The 26,480-nt window shown below is 42.0% G+C and overlaps 1 protein-coding gene across 4 annotated transcripts in view; it reads right to left on the reverse strand.

The window, feature by feature from the left end:
• Positions 1 to 395: 395 nt before the first annotated feature.
• Positions 396 to 26,480, reverse strand: part of RNF216 (ring finger protein 216) — an 853,926-nt gene continuing 827,841 nt past the window's right edge. For all 4 annotated transcript variants that reach the window (XM_078665045.1, XM_078665046.1, XM_078665043.1 and 1 more), the window contains one exon: positions 396 to 4,843. In XM_078665045.1, coding sequence (XP_078521171.1) covers positions 4,518 to 4,843 — 326 coding nt within the window. In that variant the 3' untranslated portion in view covers positions 396 to 4,517. The remainder of the gene's footprint in view (positions 4,844 to 26,480) is intronic.

A 26,480-nucleotide genomic window follows, 5' to 3' on the forward strand; every position in this document is an offset into this window, starting at 1 on the left:
TCAGTAGATGTTGTAGCACCCCATATAATGCGCTGCATGGACAAAAACTTACAAGGTCCCAAAGGCGAGACCAATTAGCTATGCCAATGCTCGTTTAAATTACTGATTCAGCCTAGTGTTCACTCCTGTTCATAAAAAAAACGATCTAGCTGCAAATATAATAGTAGCAATTCCAGCATTAAAGTGACATCAAACTAATTCAGATGACTTGCGGCTGCATATAGTTTTCACACTTAATATTTGTATATGATTTATAAATCTGTCGGTTACATCTGGTGTAATTAAGGTCGCAATGCATACAATATTTAATCAAAATCCCCAACATATTATAAGAAATTGAAGTAGCATGTAAGAGGAGTCTAATTCACTTAACCACACTTGAGACAAAAAAGAAACGAGATTCAACAAAACTTTATTTGCAAAAAATTCAAATTACATATAGTACATTTTTACACACATTTAAACAAGGATTAATATTTCACTACCAGAAGATAAAGAAAAATAGGTTTTACTTTTTTGTTGTTATAAACCACTTATTTATTTTCTGCTATGGTTATACAAATTTGAAATTCATGCATTGCGCCTCTGTACAGGTTTCTTTTATTTTTAGATGTTTTGCTAAGTGCAAATACAAAATTCCACTCTCCACCTTTAAGGCAAGTAAAATGGAATGCTGCAAAGGTGAAACATAACTACCTGCTGCCTTCTGCAGCAGCCAGGTGGACCTTTAACCTCTTGTGTTCACAGGCCAAGGTATTTAAAATGAAAAACAACAATTAGACTAATATATACACAAATAACCTGAGGACAAGCCTACCCTTAATGCTTTTTACAATACATAAAATTGATGATATGAGTTATGTCATGTGGTTGGAAGAAGCTAACTATTACCCAGAATTGTACTTACCTTACTGTGCAAGGTCTAATAAAAAGCTGTGTGTGTGTGTGTACGCACACACACACACACACACACACACACACTTAAGGTGAGCAAATTTAGAGTGTTCTATACTTGAGCTGCTTTCCACCTTAACTTCACGACTGCCCAGAGTTGTTTGCTAATATATATGTATCAATATATACATACATACATACACACAAATTAAATTCTGCCTACTGGTTGATTTTCTAATAAAATCTACATGTTGGGTTAAAATGGTGCTACTTTAAGTATTTTGAAATTGAAGAAGTAAAATAAAAATTCTCTTTTTATTTATAGCATGCGAGATGCACCAAGGATATGTGCTTCTTGTTTGCAAACGTAAGATTGCACCAGCCAATTATAGTGCTGACATGAATTCTTAACATCATAAAATTTGAATGGAACTGTGAAACAAGTTTTTACCAAGTGCTACATTATACTTGTGAAATAAAGATCTGTATTTCTAGGAAAAGCAGGCTGACCTTCCCACAAGAGCTGAAGATTATGAATTATAGTCAGCAAGAACACAGCATTGAAAATCCTTAACTGAATACCCACTATGATGTTCACTGTAATCCGAGACAACAGACAAGATACTGGATAGGTTAAGAAAACAGCTGAGGCAGTTTATTGTTTTTGATGTCTATGGTTGACCAACAACTGGGTAATTTCCAGTATGCCACAGCCGCTGAAAGAAAGACCTTTCAGGTAGTCAAGCAAGGGGCATGGCAGCAACTAACCCATCATCACTACCTGAAGACCAGATCATTCTTCATTTTATCTGAAACTATGTTCTGGGGAACATTTTTAAGATCCTACAGTAGAGATAACTGGAACAGGAGACCTGTGGAATGTACACCGATTATGGGAGAAGCTAGACCCAGCAAGAAGAATGGGAGGTTTGGGTTTCTTTTCCCTTAGATACACCTAGTCTAACCACTGCTTAGAAAGATTTCTAGTGCCAATCCAAACAAAGCAAATAAGATAGCTCACAGCTCCTGAAAACATCCACCTAAACTTCAGTGGACAATAAGGCCAACAACTTAACTACAAATGCCCATCTTTAACACAGGGAGTGACCAGAATCGGCCTTCTATTTAGGATGAGTTTTCATAATGAACTGCGCTTTATGGCGGTGACGATTAACAGGAAAATAACGCAGAGTAACTCACAAACACAACCGTACTCTAAAGCCAATGTACAATTAGTGGAGTCTTAAGAAGAATGATCCATAACCAAATAACCCATATGCAGCATCCTCAATCAAAGAATGAAAACAATACTGGCTTTTGATTAATTTGCAACTTTAATAACATTCATTAAAAGGGGGCTAATTTACAATTTCCAACGTATCTGTATTTTACTTAGCAAATGCTATGAATGGTTTATTTTTGGAATGCAAAATCACTCAAGTTTCATATTAGGAGTTTAAGAAAACGTAGCTCACAATAATGCATGAAGAATTAACATTGAAGGTGCTAATTTAGCATCATTGAGTGGGTGCCCCAATGATACAGCATCCATTTAATTTGTGTTTTCAACACGACAGAGTGTTGCATTAGTACAAGTGTTAAAGAAGAAAGCCTCATAAAGGCCAAACATATGCTGTAGAAACCGGCCATAAAGATTAGGCATAGAGATAACCTGGAATTACACTTTGAAGAGTACGAAACAAAAGTCAGGAATTCTCTTCCTTCCCTCACCTGGTATTCATAGATTCAAAAAGTACACTGAATCCATGATGGTGGCAAATGAGATTCTACGACTTTCAGAAAAGCAAAAGACATTGACACTACAAAATGTATAACTGTTCCCTAGCAATAGAATTACCTGATTATGTGAGGTTTATGGTTCAGCGAGAGTAAATAAAGCATAAACAGCCAGGGTCCTAGCATTGACATTTATGGGGAAGGTGGAGTTAAGGTGACATTTTAGCCTGACAAATATACTGTTGAAAGTAAAAGGAATCCTACTGTACCGCTAAATGACCCAGAATTTCAGGACAGTCATAATATTTTTAAGGGACAATGAATTCCGCGTTAATTCACGCCCTCAAAAAACACATCCATAGCGATTCAGACTGGTTATTTTGTCTCCCTTCTGCACCCAACCCAAATGAATAAAAGTACATTCAGTGTAATTAGACAATGTGAAATACTATTTGACGTAAGGAACTGAATAACATGAATAAAGTAGTTGCCTTACAAAGCTGGCCTCAAATTGTTCATACAAACAGACCTTTCATTAGTTCAAAACAAAATTAATTTGGCAACCAATAATGACCAACATTTTTTTATATAGAAAAAAACCTACACAAAACTTTACAAAGCAGTTGAATCAATGGACTGGGGTGGGAGAAGAGTGTGAACAAGGAGAAATATATTAACTATGCAAAACATGAACATATAAATTCTGAGAATCTTCTATCAGCTTCATCTTATTTTAAAATAAAACAGTTTCTAAACCCTTCCTTACAGAATAAAAAAAGAATGGTACGAAACTCCCATATGCAGGAAGCCCAAGTAGTTTTCCAGTAAGCGTAACATATCAGTACAGTGAATGCCAACAGAAATCAGCAGCAGAAGTTCTTCCATGACAAGCTCTAGTTAAGACTTGCCCTCCAATGTTTCCCAGCCTTGGTTCTCAAATACTCGTTCCACAAAGCAACAGGCGCTCATCCATCTTCAGATAAAATTAGTTTTCCATTGCAGATATAAATGAAAACTAGCGCAAAAGGAAAAAACAGGAAAAAGCAGGACAACACAATGTAACTGGAAAGACTGCCTCAAAAGGCTAAGTCCTGGTTTCTAGAGCGCACTGTAGATATTTAAACTAGTGACAAGAACATCAATTACAGTTGTATACTAGGGTCTAGGACAATGCTGTGCTTATTAGATGTGATGTCTAAGCAGCAGAATACGGGCATAGAGACAAAATAAGTGTCCATAAAGACAATTCGCTCAATAGAAAGGTTATTTTTTATTATGGTTTCAAGTTTAGAAAATAGTTGGAAAGACCAGAATGCAATAACAATGGTAAGCTGATATTTCTTCTAATTTCCAAATTATCTGGAGAAAAAAATCACTAGCCTTCTGCAAACTCATAATAGCAAGAATGTATAAACTATCAACGTATTTCTGGAGACAACAGAAACATGTGCAAATATCTGCAGGCTCAGGTTTTGCCTGTTCAACTTCTTCACTACCAAGAGGAGAGCCGTCTACTGTGCCAAGGCTAACTGGAACTATAAGGGCCTTTAATACAGCTACTTTAACATCTATGATTCTTCGCAAGCCCTCACTAACGAAGGTGAACATGTGCCAAAAAGGAAGCACGAGCATCATAAAATGGACACCTGAGTGCCTTATTTAGATTCAAACCACACACTGAACATCTGTAGGTGTGGTTAGTGTGTGCTAACAGACGTCGCAAAGGGGGAAGAGTATCGACAATTGACACACGACATGTGGAGAAAGTCCTTGGGTGTGTACCAGCACTCCACTTCTTTCAGCTAACCCCCTGGAAGAAAAGTATTCACATACATTATGCCATTGTTGGCTCCCTGTTAAGCTGCTTACTGCAAGAGCTCTTGAAATCAATATCTATGCCTATGTCGAGGCTGAGGACCAAAGTGCATGGGTAAGTTGTGCTCGAGCTCCATGTTGATGGCGGGAAATTCATAGTTGAAACGCATAAGGGGCAAGGGAGGCACATAAGGAGCTGGAATAGGACCCATGTTTATTGGAAGATTGTTGTACATGGGACGGACTGGAGGCAGTGGAAATGGGGGATGCACAAATGGATATGGGGGAATTTGATGTTGGTGCATATTCTGTGGGACTGGTCTGGGGATGGCTTCCGCCCTTGGGATCTTCCGAGGCTCCTCTTCAATCGGCGGACCAATCCTTTTGACACCATTTTCTGTAGTGAGAGTAAAAAGCGAAGCAAGTTAAGAGTAAACATTAAAAATCAGAATTCATGAATTTGCTTTTTTCAGTTAAGTTTGAAGACCGAGACTGAGGTGACTAATAATGTTGGAGGAGCAAGGTTAAATAAAAAATAAAAAACACACACATTAAGCAACGTTTCTTCGTCTATAAGGAACTATATATAACCTGAGAAAATCCGGACCCTACTGTGCAACCAATTCCATTAAGTAGCCGAGTATTCTTGCAAGTAACTTTTTGCTGCACTGGCAAAAGTCTCGTAGTTTTATTAACCTTCTGAGGTCTAGTTGCAACTGCCAACAAAACAGGATGTCAAATATACAGTAAAAACAAAGAAGCCAAATGATGCAAAGGGTGAAGTGGGAGGAAGGATGAACGTTTAAAACATGGCTGCATTTGGAAGGTTGCACTTTAAACAGATAGACCTCATCTGTAGACAAACTGAACATGAAAACACATTTTTAGACCAATCTAAAACAGTTTGTGCATAAATGAAGAGGTCAATATAGTGAGGCCATTTTTGCCATACGATTAAACGGAAATTAGCATCCATCTGCAACACTAGGTGTGGTTCTGCCAATCAGGAGGCTGGATTTGAGGGAATAGTTGCTAAGCAAAGAACCTTCGTCTTTCCCTGCTGTCAGAGTCCAGGTTTGGATCCTGGCTGAGGCAAGGAGCTGGTTTCTGAGAGGGAGTGAAAGTGAGGTAGATGGGTTTTAGCAATTGAGTGTGGGATATTAAGGTGGCAGGAGGAAGCAGGAATTAGACACAGGGCCTCCTTCGGATCAGCTTACGTACATCTTGGGATCTTTGGGGGAGAAAGAGCATTTAAGGTGCCAGCAGAAGTACACACTGGTCTGGGGCATTATGAAAGTTTAGAGGCAGGGTCAGCCAGCTTTCATGATTCAACTAAGCTTTACAACCAAAGTTAAATCATGCAATGTTCCATTTTGTCAATTGCTGTGCACTGAGGATTCAATGGGAGGGAACAAGGGGTGCTGAAAATGCAAAACTGGAGCAGTGACATTAAGCCTAGTAGCTTGCCATAACCCCGATTTATGCTCTACCTTACACCAGAATTGAATGCGTACCATACACTAAATATTTTTCATGTGTTTCGGAATAGAGGGAAAGGCGAGGAAGAGGAGTGAAATTTCTAGAGGCATTAGCAAATGTATTCCCTCATTCTTCCACATCTGCTTAGCCAAAGTTGTGTGGCAGCTTTTGAGAGGGTTACAATCTAATTAATATTTTAACTCTCTTGTACTGATGATGTGAAACATTCAGTACCAGCCTAAAGTACGATTGTGAGTGCATTGCTATATAACGGTGGGAAATTTGTCCTACAATATGGACTGTCTAGGAATATGGTTGAGGGAGTGTAGGCATATGATGCTAAGTGTGTTTACGTAAGATGGTGGATGTGTGCTTATATGATGTTCGCTGTGCTGAAGTAAGATGGTGGTTGAGTTGATGTGTGGAAGCCAAATGGTGGTAGCTTTGGTGTATGATGGTAACTATGCTGGAAAATCCTGTTTGCGGATATACGATGGTGGGTCCGATATGATGGAGAGTTTTGGCATACGATAATGGGTGTTTGCTTATGTTGGTTGTGTGGACTTACCATGGCTGTGTTGATGTATGATGTTGGGTGTGTGTGTGATGGGGTGCATTGACATAGCTATGGGTATGTTAATGTATGATGATGGTTATGGTGTATGTGAATCGCTATGGTGACTTACAACAATGGGTTTGTTGATGTAGGACAGTAGGTAGGATGGTGTATGTTGGTTGGTCATATGCTGAGTGTGTGTAGCGCAGGATATGTGGATGCACAATGCGGTCTTGAGGCATGATGATTTGTGTGTCAAGGTAAGACGTATGTTTTGCGTTGTATAGTTGTGTTGGCATATGGGAATGTGGACATATGATTGTGTGTGTGTTTATACATATGATGTTGCTTGCGATGACCTCTTATAGTGGATGTGTTGGCGTATGAAATTGAAAAATTAGATGTATGGTTGAGGACATGGTATGAGCATGATGTGGGTTTGTGGTTGTGTGATGGCGGGTTTGTTGGCGTATAAGGAACATGTTGATGTATAATGGAGGTTGTGTTGGTACACATAGTTGATTGTGTGGACATATGAAAGAAATGCTTTTGCTTAGTATGCTGTTTTTGTGGAAATATGATGGTAAGTATGTTGGCATATGTTGGTTGTGTGGATATGTGACCGTAAGCAGGTTTGTGTATGACTGCCTCCGATGGGTGTGCTGGTATAGGATTGTGGTTGTGTGGACGCATGATGTTGGGTTTGTTGACATAATATGGCAATTGTGCTAGTATAAAACTATGGCTGTGTGAATGTATGGTATTGGTTATATTGCCATATGAAGGTGGGAGTGTTAGTGTATGATATTGTGTGAATGTATGATGGCAGGTGCATTTAATGTTTCTGAGGACGTATGAGGTTAGTTATTTAGGCATGTGATGAGAGCTGAAGCAATAACCTAGGACTAGGGATGAGCAACAAAGGGTATGTGTTAAGACAGCTGGGCTGGATGAGGAGTGGTAGGGACGCATAGAGGAGCTTGGCGTGGGTGAGCAACACAGAAGTGCAGATGTATGAACGGGAGAAGATCCATATAGAAGAGAAAGAGCATGAAAACACATGCACTCCCTTGATTGCCAAAAGAAAAAGAAAGAAATAGCTCTAGGCATGTAAGCAGTGGAAGGACAAACGTCATTCAATGAAAAGGATCATAAAGAAACTATGCTCCAGCAAAGTGACAAAAACATAACCAATAACAAAAAATACCAGAAGAAAAGGCTAGCAAATAAGACCAATGTTGAAACGATCAATGACATGCAAAAGGCTGAGCTAAACCCCATCGTAAACGATCTGTTATATTTTGACAACAGGCAGCTAATATTTGTGTATAGATGAGACATGAAAAAGAGGAGAATGAGCTGATTACTATAAAGGTTTGCCCAAACGTTGGGTGGAAGAGAAGCTTTAAAAAGTAATTTCTCTGAATTGTCCAAGGCCGGTAATGGATGCTGCCCACTTGCTCCTTCCCTTTCATACAACAAAGTGGCTGTGCGGATTACATTACACCACCCCTGTGCCTGGTTTCCAATTGGGAAGGTGAAATCTGATTCAAATCACCCCCACTGCTGTACTTCTGTAGTGTCTTAGAAGGGGCAAGTCTTCCCCACCCTTTGGTAAGGCAAGGGGCACAGTAGGGCAGCATTAGGTTGCCTTTTTTAAAATATGCTGTAGAAATTAATAAGTGGGCATAAACTTGATAAACTACAAAATTTAACATTATTGGCAATATGAACATCCGTGGGGCACAGAATGAGGCACCAGAACTGCATACTTATTTTCAAATGTTAGGAAAAAACACAAATAGTGGGAAAAGGAAACAAATTATTTAATTTATTGACATTTTGTTTAAAGACATAATATGGAAGCTACAATGACCGTATAGGGAGCGACTTTAGCATAGATTCTGCACTGAAGCAATTTACTACGAAAGGCCCCTGATCCGTGTCTTGCACGAGGCATTTATCCAACTTTTCCAGATGAAACATTAACAAAAATGTTTGAAAAGGTAATGATGAGATTGTAGCTTTAGAAGTAAGATTATTTGATTAAAGGCATAAGCAGGCGATGAAAATACTGCTTACATAAGTACAGCCTCTAGGTTTCTAAACTTGGAATACAAACACAGGGAAGAGAGTATTGTATATTGATTGAATAAAATACAACTGTTAAAAAGTAAGTTCTGGTTCTAGCACAAACATGTTAAACCTGTGACATTATCTCCTGTGGGCGAATCAGCAAACAATTAGCAATCAAGCAGTGTAGTTCGATAAGATTTGGTATTCAATTAAATGATTCTTTATTCGAAGCCTGAATAGCTTCACAAAATACACACAAAAAAACAGATACACAATAAAATATTTAATACAATAAAAGAACATCACAGACTCCAAAATTAATCAGTATGAAAGACAGATAAAAATCATGGGGTATTTAGTTTCATCACATAAGGAATAAATGCAATACAGTAATGGCTAAATAAACTTCCTTCGCCTCACCACCACAGTTAAAGACTTTGCGACAGATAAACACAAAGTGCCTTTGTAATTGTTGTAAATATAATAAGTCTGGTCTGCATTGAACAAAGCCTAGACCCCTAAACCGTGGTAAGAAATATTTATTTCTTGGTTCATGAAAAAGTCGCAGAAAAAGACCAGATGTAAAACAAGCATTTGCAATGCAATAGGTCTCGCATTAGGAATGTTTGAGCTATTGGTATTGTAAATGACACATTTATTATTACGTATTGGTTTTGAAAATAGCGAAATTAATAGCTTTGTCATTTACAATGCCCATAGTTATAACTTTCGCAAATGTGACCTCTATAGCATTTGTAATGCAATATGTGTTGTATTTCCGTGACTTAGATGTATTAATATTACAAATAACAATGGCTTTTAATTTCTTTGAATAATTAATACTTAAATCTTATTGTTATTTATAATGGCAATAGCTTAAACTTTTGTAAATAACTTTTGTGAAGATTATGTTCAGTATTTTATTGTGACGAAAATCCAAGAACAGAAGTGAAATATTAACATCTTTTTGTCTCATTTGTAATAAAGCTTGAAACATTGAGAGAACATATTTGAACCAGTTGTTGAATGGTTGCACAGATTGATGCTGTGGTGGCGCTGAGTGATGTTGTGGTGGCGACTAGTGATGCTGTGGCGTTCAGTGATCCTGTGGTAGCGCATAGTGATGTTGTGGTGCCCCTGAGTGATGCTGTACTGGTGCTGAGTGATACTGTGGTGATGTGATAGATAGATTAAGTGAGTGTGATAGATAGACAGACTGAGGGCGATAGATAGATAGACTGAGGGCGATAGATAGATGGAGTGAGGGCGATAGAGTGAGGGCGATAGAGAGATAGAGTGAGGGCGATCGAGAGATAGAGTGAGGGCGATACAGAGATAGAGTGAGGGCGATACAGAGATAGAGTGAGGGCGATCGAGAGATAGAGTGAGGGCGATACAGAGATAGAGTGAGGGCGATACAGAGATAGAGTGAGGGCGATACAGAGATAGAGTGAGGGCGATACAGAGATAGAGTGAGGGCGATACAGAGAGTGAGGGCGATACAGAGATAGAGTGAGGGCGATACAGAGATAGAGTGAGGGCGATACAGAGATAGAGTGAGGGCGATAGATAGATAGATAGATAGATAGAGTGAGGGCACCTAGAAAAAACGGGGCAAAAAAGTCCCTGTTCACCAGACACAATATCTTTGTATTCTCAATGTCGGCCATTTATTGACAATCATTTATGGTGGCTGGAAACCATTGATATAAAGTGTAGAAGTGAGTTTTTATTCACACTTATTTTAAAGCACTGAGACGGAAAATTACGTTTTGATTACTATGGGAGGATAAGTGCAAAGTCTGCTGAAATGGAATATTTCGATATAGTGCACTGGCCCAAAAAAAAAAAGTTTGTAGAAAATGGCCAGAAAATGTGGGCTTACGGCCAGCGGTGCTGATTTTAGAAGTGGTGAGATAGGCTTGATTCTCCGCAGCTCAACATCCTGTGATTCTGGGCAAATCACTTAAAGTCTCGATACTTGACAAAAAAAACAAAAAAGCCACATGAATGTGTGCCCTTGTGTAATGTAACTGGTGCTCCTGTACACTGCTCCAGTGCATTCGGGTCAAGTTCACGCTAAACAAAATGTGTAGAAAATCATAAACACTCTGTTGAAAGAGTTAATTTGAAAGCGGTCTGCATGCAAATCCCTCTGTATGTTTTTGTAATTTCTGTCAAATTCTTGTCAACGGACATGACAATGGTTAAACCGAAAAAATATATATGCCACTATGTTGGCGGAGTGCGCTGTTGTACACATTAATCCATTGCCGTTTGACATTTCTGTTTCAGCCATTAAACACAAAATAACGAAATCACAATATTGCACCCATTTTAAAGTTGATACCGAGAAGAAGGCGAGGCACTACAGTCACCAAAGCTCTGCTTCATATGTGAAAGAACATACGCACGTGCATTTCCATATAGCTTCCGGTTGAGCATAGTGACATGAGTGGACAGGTACTGTCCGGTACTCAGTGCCTGCGACTCTAGAACTCATAAGGGAGAGTACCTTAATTTCTCAGTAGAGGTGTAATAATACTTTGAATGGGAGCGTACCAGCACTCAACAAGGCTGGTGGCATGGGAGAGAGGAGTGGCAGAATGCAGGGGTGGATGGGAAAAGGAAAGTGAATGAAGAGGGGAAAAAATAAAGAGTGCACGGGAACGGAGAAGAGAGATGGTAAGAGGAAAATGAGAGAGAGTGGAAGGGCAGTGAAAGAGAGCGAGAGGGGAAGATAGGAAGAAAGATAATGATAAAATGGGAGCTGGAGGGAAAGAGGGCGGGAAAGACTGGGAAGAAGCGAAGGGAGAGAAGACGAGACAGGGAGGGAGAACAGTGGCAGAAGCAGCGTCAGTGGAGAGGTGGGGAGAGAGGCGAAATGACAATAATGCACCCATTTTAAAGTTGATACCGAGAAGAAGGCGAGGCGCTACAGTCACCAAAGCTCTGCTTCATATGTGAAAGAACATACGCACGTGCATTTCCATATAGCTTCCGGTTGAGCATAGTGACATGAGTGGACAGGTACTGTCCGGTACTCAGTGCCTGCGACTCTAGAACTCATAAGGGAGAGTACCTTAATTTCTCAGTAGAGGTGTAATAATACTTTGAATGGGAGCGTACCAGCACTCAACAAGGCTGGTGGCATTGGAGAGAGGAGTGACAGAAAGCAGAGGTGGATGGGAAAAGGAAAGTGAATGAAGAGGGGAAAAAATAAAGAGTGCACGGGAACGGAGAAGAGAGATGGTAAGAGAGGAAAATGAGAGAGTGGAAGGGCAGTGAAAGAGAGCGAGAGGGGAAGAAGCTAAGGGAGAGAAGACGAGACAGGGAGGGAGAACAGTGGCAGAAGCAGCATCAGTGGAGAGGTGGGGAGAGAGAGAGGGGGTGGAAGGGCGGCACGAGGGAACGCGAGAGAGGGGATGAAAAGAGAAATACTGAAAGGGAATGGGGGGGCAGAAAGGGGAGGAAAGGTAGATGTGGAGCGGAATCGGACCGGAAGTGTGGGGTCCATGAGGAAGATGCCGCGGGGACGATGAAAGGGAGGGACGGGGATAGGCTGGGAAGGGACCGGAGGGGTGGGAGGGATGGGGTGAGAGGCTGACAGGCAAGAGACGCTGATTCAACCGGGTCTCACCCGGCCGGTCTCACTCCACGGGTAACAACCTGTGACATAACGGAGGGGAGAAAGAGAAGAGAGAGCGGCGTGAAAAGAGACAGTGGGGAGGGCAGGGGGCGGGGGAGGACTCGGTGGAGAAGAAGAGAGGGGGATAGACAGGGAGGGAGAGAGCAAGAAAGATCGCGGAGGGAGGTAGATGGCGAGTGGAAAGAGAGAGGTGATAAAAAATGCAAGCAAAAAGAAAAACAGAAAAAAGGTGTGCACAAAAAAAGAGAAGTGGCAGCTCTGGGCAACGCGGCCGTGAATAATTAGGGGGGGGGGGGGAGTAGAAAAAAAAGTACGGCTGTGAGGAGAAATGCCTTCGTTATATATCACAGTATATACACCAAACCCCTCCTTCATATTACAAACCAATGAGGCAGATTGGCAAGGCCAAATCATGTTAGAAAGATAGGAGCCACGATAGGATGGGAGCTTGCCGAGGCAGTCAGAAAAAGCAAAGCTGCAATGAAAGACAAGCATACTTTCTGGTCCGGTAAAGTTCAGTGTCAGATTACACACGATAATGCCACGGGACTATCACTAAAACTGTTTTCATTGTCAAAAAGCAAAACAAAAGCTGGGCATGTAAGTGAAGCAATGTATTTACTACGGGTGACAAAACTCCACTAGTCAGATGACCCTAGGCTAAAATAATACACCATTATGAGAAACTCAACGAGTTTACCAGCACTCTCCGTAGGAATCATTCTAAAACAGTTTATAGCTATTAAGGTAATAATATTAATTATGCCCGCACCAATGAACCTTAATATAGAGAGTCATGCACGATTAATGTAACAGATATGCTGCCATTTAGTAAAATTACAATTTTTTTTACGATGTTGCGCTTTAGATGGCCACCTAACATTCAGCCGCATGTGTGTCTTGGTAGAACCATTGTGTGGCTCAAGGAAAGAATGTCGCCCCTCGACGAAGCAAGCCATGGTGCGCCCAGGAAAATACGCCCCTCGACGAAGCAAGCCATGGTGCGCCCAGGAAAATAAATGCGTCTCCTCCTGGAAAAACAGATATCAAGGCAGAATGGGGTATTAAATATCACACAGAGCGTGGAGGGGTCTGGGAAATTTTAGCTACGGGGGAAGCACACGAGCCAACAAGAGTTCAGGAGGGTGGTGGGTGAAGAGGGAAAGCAGACAGACTAGAGGGCATACAACTTGGGCGGAAAACGTAAAGGACAGCAACACACACCGTTGGGCAGGGGGTATGTTGAGGGAAGCACACGAGGGAGAGAACTGTAAATGTGGGGAGGAGAAATGCGAGACACGGCCCGGCGGCCGTGAAAGTGAAAGTACCGCCGGCCATGGGCAGTGAATAATAAGGGGAGGAGAATCCCTTTGAAGCAGGTACGGCCTCGCGGCCGTGAAAGAAGTGTGAACAAGCAACAAATGGCTTTCATGTGGTGATGCGAGGCAGGTGGATAGAAGCGCGTTCACGAGACCACATGCACTTCTGGAAATCCGCATTTTTGAGACCTTAGTTTAGCTCTTAGTTTTAGCCCCAATAGTCTCGTCCTATCCATTCCTTGCGGAATGGGATAGGCGAGACCTAAAAAACGGATTGCTTTGAAACACGATTGGAGGTAACATTTCTCCTCTACCCCGCCTGGAAAGGCAACTTGCATATGTATTGTTTTTAATCAGAATCTGGTTAACAAAAAACGTTGGAACCGGTTGTTCACCCAGCACAAATACGGTTGAATACCAGGTTGAAACGATAAAGTGACATATACATGGCCAGAAAGTTTGCTGGTATTAGCACTAATATGCTCGCCTTCTCTCCGATCCAGCAAATAAGATCATAAGAACAACTTACTAACCTTCGGTAAGCATTATCTGGGACAGACAGAATGATCTAGCCTAAGACTTCTTACTTTAGAATCCTCCCCCAGGCATGAGACTGGAATTTTTTTCCACAGCATGTGCCAGCGTGGGAAGAGGGCCCCGCGTGACTCCGTATCGACGTCATCACGCGAGGTGACATCGACAGAGTCCATATAACTCCCTCACTAACACGCCGACATCAGTTTCTTCCGTGACTATTTCCTGCGCTCAAAATTTGGAGCCACATATAGAAACTGCCTATTGAAACAGCGTGCGAAAATAAAAAGACACCTTTGTGTAAAAATAAATAAATCACTGAATTATAATTCAGTATGTGGATTTCTTAACAAAAACATTGAGATGAATAAGGACTCCGTCTCAAATAATCATGGAGTTCTTAATGCACTATGTGAAGTCTCAACAAAATTATTGAGATCAAAGAAGAGTCAGTTCGCAGAGCGGGGAGGATCGTAAGGAATCTGCGGCTAAATCCCATCTCTACCAGATAATGCGTTACTGAAGATAAGTAACTTGTTCATCTAGCCACAGATTCCTTACTTCAGAATCAAATGCCAAACCATACCATCCTACGAGGAGGAACTGCAAACAGACCACGAAAAGCATCTAACTAGAACAAAACTGTTCTAGGACAAGGGAAAAAGACTGGACCTTCATAAGAATGTAGGTGAGCATTATCATGCTTTACAAATTAAAAAACCTGGGGAAAACCACAGATAATTAAATTCAGAAGACATTCACAGTATGGAAATAAAGTTATTCATGTTAGCATGACAACTACCGTAGAAGACAACCAATAAAATGAATAGGAAACAACGTGCACCCTGAAGGGGATCTGAACCCATGCATGTTCACCGCACAAGCAAGGCGGAAGGGACCGCAATAAGAAAGTATAAAAAAGAAACCTTGAAGCTTAGGGAAACCCAGGTTAGTACGTGATTTTACAATATGAATAGAGACTATCGACAGATGATCTAGAATAATCCCACATGCTGAAACTGGAAAATTTTAAAGGAATCCATAATAAAAGAATCAGAGCGATCTACAAAATAAACCTCCAAATGCATATGCCGTCTAGGGACCACACTTCGCAAAGGGTGACCAAACTACAAACAACAAGAGGTAGGTAATGATGAAAGACTTGCCCCCTATTACAGCAACACTCCAGTAAGAAAATAATAAAAGCAATCTACAAAAGTAGAAGGTATGAGACAAATGCTTAGTGCCCGCATAGGCCATATGCCTGAGTACCTTCAGAGAGAAGAAAAGGCACATCTTAGAGGGAAATGACCTTCAGAAAGAGGAAATCTTTAGTAGTAACACAAAGTGTTATAACAACTCGAAAGAGTCAAAAATATTAAGTACCATTCATAATAGAAGGAATAGACTCAATGGAGAGACAACTCCCTGGAGACAAGTAGTAGCATGACAAAATCCCAGGAAAAGCAACAATCATGTACAAGGAATATGTACAAACCAACCATACCTACAGGAAGGGGTGGAAGAGCCGGTCAAAAAGCAATGACAGAATCTGAAGAGCAAAACACAATGTTTTAAGGTTCATAAGATGGTATCTTTTGGCCAACAAAGATCATATATACGGAGGCTCCCATAGAGGTAAAAATATCAAAAGTACCTAACAAGGGGTAACAAAGTTCATGGATGTATGTTATCACACATCCAAGAAAAAACCCAACACAGAGGGTGGAACTCTGCGCCCAGAAATGAGGGTCCCATAGTGCACAAGCTGAGAAGTGTGTGTGAGTGTGTGTGAGAGTGTGTGTGTGAGAGTGTGTGTGTGAGAGTGTGTGTGTGAGAGTGTGTGTGTGTGAGTGTGTGTGAGTGTGTGAGAGAGTGTGTGAGAGAGTGTGTGAGAGTGTGTGTGAGAGTGTGTGTGAGAGTGTGTGTGAGAGTGTGTGTGAGAGTGTGTGTGAGAGTGTGTGATATATAAGCACACACTCACATATAAATATATTTAATAATGCTCATATGGCATATAAAGAATACTCTTTGGAAAGAAGGGGACCCCTACATACCTAATGAATTAGCTATACGCAGGGAAAAAGAACCCATTAGGTAAAGGACTATAGCAAGTTAATTCAACATATGAAAATGTAATCTAGGTGTAAAGCACAAACTTAACCACTCATTATGATCTATCAAATGATCAATAATACACAAATATTACTATAGAAATATGTATTTTTTTTTTAAATCTCATATTTTCTCCTTTTTTTATTTAGTTCATATCAATACATATATAGTGAAATTAACAAACCAGTGTACAAAAATAGAATTTAGATAAAATGATTCATCCTGTTAACACATTTCCAAAATTGAGAATAACTATACAATAGATGTAGAGTTGATGGAGGCAATGCGGTAGATGCAAGCTATGCGTGTTTCGGCATTACTGCCTTCATCAGGGGACCGTCTATTGCACTGAAATTCAGTATATAGCGACTTGGTCAGCAGGCAAAGCCTCATAGCAGCTTGCTCAGCAGGCAATACGGTAACAGGTTTCCAGACAATGGATACTAAGATTAGTGTTGAAGGTTCTTAAGGGTCTCGAATATTACATCATGACGGGGGTTTAGAAGACTAGCCCCGGCTGTACAGTGATACTGTGCTGATTGCAAATTACGATAATCTTATTAAAAATAAGTTATTGACTGTTATAGGGCTCTGCTATTAGTATATCTGGGCAGAAAGTCACACAGATAAACGTCCGTCCGTATCGATGTGGGCAAACATGGAGGCCTGAAGACTACTGGCATTTACATCGGGATGTTTTATGTCTGGATGATCATATCGATAAAATGGCAACTGAATATGGCCAACGGATATCCCTTATACTTTTTAGAATGAATTACTCATGGGGCTCTGGTCGGATAGCGATGGTCCATAGTGTACACACACACACACACATATATATATATATATATATATATAAATATATATATTTTTTATATATACATATATATATATATATATATATATATATATATATGGCATACAAAGAATACTCCACAGAGTACGGGATGTACAATGAAGCTATCAACTCTTAAGCTCTTCTGCAGAGTAAAGTAAACTACAAGACCTGTATAGCAGTTAAGAAGCAAAAACTAAACACAAAAAGCTGAAAAACTGCCATCGACAGAGCTGAAGAAGAAAGTCATGACTTCTGCGCTAAGCATTAAACAGTTTCCAGAAAGCCATATCGTGGACTATACTTTAAAGAATACAACTGTCCTAAAATAATTCTTCACAATAAATGCACTACTGTAATCGTAACTAACCGGAAGGGTCAGTTAAGAACGTGTAAAGAACTACAAGGTTAACTAATTAACCATAAACTTCTGCAGTATGCAGAAACACCACATCTGTTGAAATTAGATGAAGACATAATGCAACTCTGTCATGTATAAACACTTCTGGCCACATAAGTCAGAACGAAAGAATCCAACCAGAAGCTTCAAAGGCATGTCTAGGTGTCTTTAGCATACCATGCAGATCTAGATCGCTGTAAGGCCGAATCAGCGTGTACACCAAATAAATGTACAACATCAAACGTCATATCTTTCAGGGTTTGTTTTAATTTAGCGACTGAGGCTAATTTTAAAAACGTTCAGTGTTTTGTTTCCCTGATTGCACTTGTATCACTGCACCACACTTCCAGGCTGTTTGTATTCTGCCCACTCCCGCCCCGGTCCGCCGCGTCCAATCATGGGCGTTTGATGCGGAGGGTGAGGAGGAGCCTTGCACTTACGGGCTCAGGGATCACAGGTCAGTGCTCTAGCGACCTCCCCCAACGTTATAAATGTGCTTTGGTCAGCGACCGCGCAGCGGACGCGTGCAGCGGGCGCGCCGGAAGCGCGCCGAAGTCGAGCCAAAGTCAAGCCCGTCTGCGCCCGTCTGCGGCCGGACGGGGCGCGGGGCCATAAGCCCTGGCTCTCCTACAGTTGCCACCATAAGGTATGACAGACAAGAACTGTTGGATATCCAGTCCAATACTCCCTTATGCTGCAAACATTCTATGAATGCGCTATCGCTAAAGAACTGTACCAGTTTGCTCCAGAAAAAAATGTAAAAACTAATAGTGCGACATGCACAATAAAAGCAGCCCTACTTAACTGCAGGTCCCTTCGAAAACACCGTACAGAAATTTTTCACCTGCTCGAGGATGACGAGATTGATGCCCTGTTTCTTACGGAAACATGGCTGGACGAATACTCAGACCCCGATACCATTCAGGCCCTACCTCCCGGCTACTCCATCTCCAGATTGGATAGGAAGGATGGTAGAGGCGGGGGTATTGCCATTGCCACTAAAGCTCCTCTAGAATGCACCCTCTCTCCTATTTTTGTTGACCATAGTGAAGCTGGTTCATTTACCATCACTACTGGACCTAACCACTCTTTCTCAGGTATCCTCATGTACCGTCCCCCTGGAGGGCTCTATGACTTCACTTTCACTCTTATGGAAGCCTTAACCCATCTAGCACTTAGAAAAACACGATTACTAGTACTAGGTGATTTAAATGTCCACTTTGATGACCCCATCGATAAGGAGGCGGTAGACATCAAAGCCGAACTACTCTCCTTACAACTAGAGTTAAAAAATAATGATCCCTCACACCAACATGGACACTTATTGGACCCTGTCTTTGGGAACTGGAAGGGAGTTCAGACCCTATCTCCCCAGCCAGTACCCTGGTCTGATCATTTTATTATCCCTATACAACTCCAACTAGATGGTACGGAGCAGTACAAACAAAGTTCACAGCGTTATAAACGCAGGAAATGGAAAAACTTCTCTATAGACTCCTTCACAAAAATCCTCCAAGATGCAGGATCTCCTAGAGGATCCGACTGTGAGACAGCATATGAGCATCTACAAGAATGCATCACGAAAGCTTTGGACATTTCTGTCCCTAATCGTACGGTAACTAACGCCACGAGGACTAAAAAAACTGCCCCGTGGTTTAGTCAGGAGCTCCAATTTGCCAAAACCGCTTGTAAAAAGCTCGAAAGAGAATGGCGCCTTAACTTCTGCCCTGAAATCAAAGCCCGATATAAAGTAGCACAAAAAGAATATAATAAAAAGATACGCTTGTCCAAGGCATCTCACTATAATAATCGGATCTTGGAAGCTGAAAACTCCTCGAAGGAGCTCTTCCAAATTTACAAGGAAATCTCAATAATTGATTCAAATTCCACTTCACATAATGACTCAGCAGAAACCTGTAATAAAATTGCTAAGTTTTTCTCTGGCAAAATCACGAATATATATGCTAATTTCTCTAGCAACATAAAATCTGGCATCGATTTTGCAGAGAGCGAAGACCTTATCCGTACACAATCCTGTCTATGTGTTTTCTACGTTCCCCCTGTTGAAATTCTAGTGAAAACCTGTAAAAGTATCAAATCCGGCTCTCCACGAGATCCCGCTCCACCCAAAATTTTAGCAGCCAGTCTTGCTGTTTTAGAGCCCCATTTCAGACATCTGCTCCAAATATCTTTCTCCACTGCTTGTTTACCTGCAGAATGGAAGAAAGCTATAGTGCTTCCAATAAAAAAAAAACCTAACATAAGTCAAGACATATTGGAGAACCTACGCCCTATCTCCCTGCTACCCTATCTGGCAAAATTAGCAGAGAAAGTAGCCAATGTCCAACTTATGGCCCATCTTGAAGCCCATAATGCTTATCATTCATCGCAGTCGGGCTTCAGATCGAGCTTCTCCACAGAGACAGCACTCCTGAGAGCTACTGAAACTCTGCGGGAAGGAGCTGACGAAGGCAAGACCATGGCTCTTATCATGCTGGACCTCAGCGCCGCGTTTGACACTGTAGCACATTCCATCTTGCTACAGTGTCTAAACAGAGCGGGGGTCATCAAAGAGGCGCTGGGATGGCTGAAGGCTTTCCTTACCAACAGGAGTTTTCAGGTCCAGAGAGGGACCTTCCTTTCGGACAGCATGACTTTAGAACAGGGGGTACCTCAGGGCTCTGCCCTGAGTCCCACCCTGTTTAATTTATACATGGCACCGTTGGCAGAGGTGGTCCAATCGTTCGGCGTAGAGATTGTCTCTTACGCCGACGATACTCAACTTTTGATCTCCCTGTCTCAAGCTCCCTCCTCTGAGGCCGACAACTTTAAATCCTGTATGAGCAAGCTTGCAGCTTGGATGACCGAACATTGCCTCAAATTAAATGGCACAAAAACTGAGGTACTCATAATAGGAGGAAAAGACACAACATGGACTAAAGATTGGTGGCCCACCTGCCTGGGACCCCTACCAACTCCCAGTCAGGAAGCTAAGAACTTGGGTGTCTGGATAGACAACAAGCTCTCCTATGATAGCCATGTCAAAAAAACAGTAGGGAAGTGCTTTGGAGTCATGAAAACTCTTAATCGCACCCTGGACTTGCTCCCTGTGAACTCCAGGCGCACCATGACTCAGGCACTCATTACTTCCCGAATAGACTATGGCAACGTGCTGCTGCTGGGCACTTCTGAAAAAAACATCAGAAAACTACAAGTGCTACAAAACTCAGCCGCACGTCTAGTGCTGAGACTCCCCCGTAGAGCTCCTTCCAAACCGTCTCTAGCTACCCTCCACTGGTTACCTATCGGCAAGAGGATACTATTTAAAGCACTTCTCTGGTGCCACAGGATTATCTATCAAAAAGCTCCATCCTATATGTCTGATTTAGCCGTACTGTATGAGCCCAAAAGATCCCTTCGCTCCAAGGGAATGGGTATGCTCAAAACATCGCTTCCTAAAAAAGCCAGAATGGGAGGCAGGTCCTTCCGCACCCTTGCAGCTAAGAAATGGAATTCCCTCCCCATGAATATCAGACTAGAAAAAAATGAGGTCTCCTTTAGAAAACTGGTGAAAACTTATCTTTTCACTCTCTAGCTGCCTGTTATATGTCTCCATCCTCCTAAGACTCTCTCTCCACAGCGCGGGGACACGCCGGGAGGCGTCACCAGGCGCTTTACAAACCCCTTTAATAATAATAATAATAATAATAATAATAATAATATTCTGTACAGGCTCTGAAAAACCCAGACTAACGCAGCCATGCATGTCTGTGCAGTGCAACTGACTGAGCCATAGCTCTACCCAAAGAATCGGTGGTGTCCATACCACATTTTATGGTGAATTTCTCCACCTCTCTGTCATATTGCACCAACTGCAGCAGGTCACTTTTGGCTTCATCTGGAAGAGAAGACAGCAAACTCTTCATCTTGTTACATAATGCATGGGGAAACCTGCAGATAATACATGTAGCATTCAAAGACAGAAATGCTGCACTAACTGAAGACAAAATCATTCTCCCACAACTTTCCAGCCATCTGGATTCAGCGCCTAGTGGAACCAAAGAGAGGACATTTGGGTCTGTGGAGGCTGCAGCTACTTGCACAACGAGACCATTTGTGGATGGGTGTTTTAGGAGACAATCAGGATCCCCAGGGGCTCCTACGGAATATACAGGCATTCCTGTTACTGGCCTTGCCTAGCTCCTAACAATATGTCATGTAGAGACTAATTAGAAGGGTGTAAGGACTCTACACCGTCTTAGCATGGTGAAGAAAATCCACCAAAGGGTCTGTGAATAATTCCACTAAGGGATGATGGCAATCTAAGATAAACGCTGCCCTCCTTATTACCTCAACATAAGAGAAACTCATCTCTGGTGCCATACCAGAAGGAGAAAGTAATTCTGAAACTGAGAAGGACCCAAGCCCACTAGCCTCACCAAGGTGAGTCAGCCAATTTACATCCTAGGGAGGCTGGACAGTATTGCCCAAAGGTTTTGACATCGTATAGTCTCCCCTGCATCTACCAAACTGTGCATTCCTGCAGGAAGAAAATAAACAGGCTGTACAGTGGCAGATGGAGAGAAGCTTAAAGCAGACAGCTCTATCGGCACCGCCTCCAATTCTGTGCAGGGCGGCGATGTGTTGACGTCGATTAGAGTAATAGGTGCGGTTAGATTGGCACGGCAGTCATTGGCTGACCCGACCCCGCAGGTGAAGACCCGGGAAGGCTGAGCACCGGCACGGTCTCAAATCAAATAACAGATTCAGAGGGCCCGACTGGCACAGATGGTGAACCAGCCGACGAGAATCCGGTCAGGCACCTCTCACCTCCTTAGGGCTAGAAAGCGCGCCAGAGGGGATTGAAGCCCAAAGACTTTCTGAAGGTAAATGTAATATTCCTGCATTTGATCTAGTCGGCCCGGCTCCAGGATAGGGAGGAGAGGGGTGGACTCCTGAGAATGCTCTGCTACCAAAGGTTGGGAGAAAGTGTCAGAAACGAACTTACGTTTGACCATTTGCGCTTCGGTTCCTCCTCGACGGCCTGTCACCCAACAAGCTCCTGGACCGTTCTCTGGACTTCAAAGACGGCTGACAATGACATGGTGCCTCAGATAGTCGCGCCGCCAGATGTTTTATTCAGCGTTCTCTCAATGCCTTTGGCCGAAGACGCTGACAGGAACCACACTCCTCCAAGTCATGGTGGTCACCCAGGTACCACAAACAGATGGTATGAGAATGTTTGATTGACATCTGTCTGTCACGAGATTCACAGGGTTTACACCTTGAAACCATCGCAAAAAGCACAATATTTCTCGCACAAAATGTGGAGATGGGCCAAAAAAAATGCGCCCCCCCCAACCGATCTGGATCCACGTTGCAAGTGCAGAAAAGAAGGAACTGATGTCAGCACATTCGGTGAGGGGGGTATATGGTCTTGGTCAATGTCACATCTCATGATGACGTCGATATGGAGTTGCGTAGATGTGCTGTAGGAAAAAATTCCAGATCCAGTCTCACGCCTGGGGGAGGATACTAAAGTAAGGAATCTGTAACAAGAGGTCTCTCAGATGTCCTTTCTACTGACCCTACTTAATTCCTTTGGGTCAGTAAAAAATACATTTGCCCAGATGCTTGTATTGAAAACGAACATGTTCAAGCCATGGGATTCTTTTGAAGCCATCCAAGGATAGGTAATCCCTAATCAGTTTGAGTTAGTTCAGCTTCAGGCTTAGCCCACACTGCATGCAATAATAAAAGAGGCAACTGAGATCAGATCCTCAATATATGGGATGCCCAACTCATTATGCCAGATATAGTTTGCACAGCTAGGTGCAACCACTAAAAACCTCTTACAGTATTTTTTCTCCAAAACCTGGAGCGCGGCCACACCAGTATGTCCCCAAACCCCGCCCCATAAATGACACCTGCGTTCACTTCGCTTTTGTAAAGAGTTAAAATTACCGTAATTGGCTTCCTTCCCAATCTTACAGCAAATCTATCCACAGCGTTGGGTGGGATGGGGATGAGAGGGGTGTAGTGTACTGGACATGTAATTAGTATAATCTGTTAATTTTGTCACTGATGATTGTAGTATTATATTTTTGATGGACAAAAGTGCTGTAATTTGCTACTGAAGTGCAGGCAGAAGCTGATGTCCATTTTATTGTGTTAGGATAAAGTATTGCACGAAGATGTACATTGCCCTGCTACTTGAAATGATAAATAACTAACAAAAAAACAAACAAATCTATCAACAGCGTTTAACCCGTTGTGTGAGTGAATCGGCAAATGGCCGTCGCGAGCACTACCTCGTTAGTGCTGCGCAATAGAACGCCCGCACTGTGACATATTTTGCTCGGAATTAGAGACGGGAGGACTTTCAATGCCAGACCTACAATACTATGCCTGCGCCTTCCAATTATCCTATACTAGGATGCTTTTAAAAATTCCGGGAAGTGCCGGGGTTGGTGCAATGTTCTGCGCAATGTTAAAGGGCGCTGGTTTGTCTCAGAAGGACTTTTTGTTTAAATTTGGAGAACCTAAAATTCTTCAAGAAGATCAAATTAAAGGTCCTACCGGGAACGGCAAGAACATGGGCTGATATCAAACGGCTGACGGGTATCAACTATTTTGCGAGTCTGGCCCCCCTGTGGGATTCTCCCGGTGAACCAGAGTGCCTGAAGGACAGACTAGCATTACCACTCAGGGCCCCAGGGTTGACGGTGTGGGGGGGGGGATTTGGCTCAAGAGGGCACTCTTATCTTGGTCATCGCTTCAAAACATGACTGAAGGGGGTTTATCTAAATTCAAATACATCCAGTTGTAGAGTTGGGGCCAAAATTTGACAATACCTATTGGTATAGGCAACACTTTAAAAGAGCAGCTGGTGGTTAGACCTACAGGGAAAAAGGAGGTTTTCACTAGGTACTGGAGCATCGAGGAGTCAATTGATGGGGATTTCAAATTGTCCAAAGAACTGTGGTGCGACAGCCTACCAAATGAATCTTGGGACACCTGTGGAAAACATCCTTCTGTACTTAGTTTGCCACTGTAAAACCTGGATGGCTGCAAAGGAATCATCTGTTTACTGTTTATAGGGCCTATATAACACCATCAAGGCTGTCAAAGATGACGGACGGGCCCCCCCAGTCAGCTGTAAGAAATATGGTTTGGAGAGAGCTTCCGACATACACATGCTTGTGGAGTGCCCAGCTATTCGGGAATTCTGGGAAAAAGTAGGTAAAACCATCTCCGATATCTTAGACCTTCAAATTCAAATAAATTAGACCTTGACAATTTTCGGAATAGCTAGTGAAGTTACAGGCTCGGCAAGGTCTTTCCTCTACTACGCCGTATTGTTGACCAGGAGGGAAATATGTAAAAGATGGGTAGAATGTGTACCCCCTATGCATGCTGAGTGGTTGTCCTCGGTATTCTCAGTGTCTAAGTTGGATCTTAGTCGTACCCAGAGTAGGATGAAGAAAGCAGTATGGGATTCTCTATTAAAATGGTCAAATGCTGAGTCAGGTGAAACTGAGTGACATCCTTTATCTAAAATCATGGTTTCTATGATTATGCGTCTTTGGATCTCTCCTGACTGCATTGGGCACCCCGCTTTTCCCATTGCCAACATTAAAAGTTGCCAGGGTAACCTGGACAACATCGGAGTGTGACCGTGCCCCTTTTCTTTGGGTCAGTGTTGTCCTAGTCTACCGAGGTACCGGTGGGCCGAGGGGTCTTCGAGCTCGCTCTTCTTTACACCAGCCTACGCTTCTCAAATAACGAGAAACGGTACGGGTGGCTAGCATGCTCACTATAGTCTGAGGCGGATGAGGAATAACATTTTTTTTTAAAGAGACTGAATTAGAGGAACTAAAAGTAATCCCCAAACACAAAAAATCTTTAGTTTGCATAATTTTTTCCCCATCAATACAAAACGGCCTTCCTTTTCTTTCCTGGCCCTAATGTCGCAATAAACGACTTGCCTCTGTTAGCTTTAAGTTAGCTTTATAGAAGACACAAAGCTCTCCAAAAGACCCTATAATGCATTACCTGTACCGGCCATCAGAACTGCGTCATATGCACATAATAAGAGAGGGGTTGGACGAGTACTCTTTTTGTCAGACAAGAATTTATTGATACAATTGATATCAAGGGTAAAAAGGAAGGGTGCTAGTATGCAGCCGCCTTACTCTCCTAACTACTTAAAAAAAACCTGACAGTTTCCCCAGAGTGGCCATAATGTACTGCTGCTGTAGTATACGTATAAATTGAATATATACGTACATCAACCCCCAGATCAGACAAAGATCCCAAAGGAAAGAGCAATTAAGTAGATCAAAGGCTGACATTAGGTCCATAAAGGAAAAATACAGTGTCTCCTATTTGGTATTCCAATTTTAATGCAGTTCTATGCAGGAGAAAAAGAAAAACAAAAGTGCTGGGGTGAGGGAGATAAGATTTCTTCTCCATTTTAGCTCTATAAGAATTGTGCTAGCACCTGCAGAAAAAATTACAGATTTACAACTTAGCAGAAATAATTTAGCCGCTTTTGAAAAAAATACACATTTACAAAAAATAGAAGTTCAGCTTGAATGGTTTAACACTTTTGTATATCTCATCTGTTAAAAGTCACTATTCAGGGATTCACAGCTCAGGTCAAACACATTTAAGTTTTTTGACAAGTGTGACTGGCTGGTGAAGGCCTTCTTAGATTTAGACTGACTTTGGTGCTGTGGAAAAACATTTCCACAGAAAAGGGGTGGAACTAGAACAAGTGTCTGATTCCAGGGCAGTATGTAGGAGGTAGCCAGTAACGTGAACATCTCTTCTTACAGACCATGAAAAACATAGAAAACTGCATATGATTTATGACTAAAACATAATTGTGAAACCTGCAAATTTAAGTAATTAATTTGTCTATAATTTTTTGAAAAAGGGCGAATCCGATTCTATTTGAAACTTACAAAGGAATAAAAAAAATAAAGAACTAGGGTTGTGAGAGGCAGAGAGACGGAGAAACAATGACACAGAGAGGTAGACACAAATGGCATGTGCAGTGGCTTAAA

This window comes from Lissotriton helveticus, chromosome 10, assembly GCF_964261635.1.
Source record: "Lissotriton helveticus chromosome 10, aLisHel1.1, whole genome shotgun sequence".
Lineage (NCBI taxonomy): Eukaryota > Metazoa > Chordata > Amphibia > Caudata > Salamandridae > Lissotriton > Lissotriton helveticus.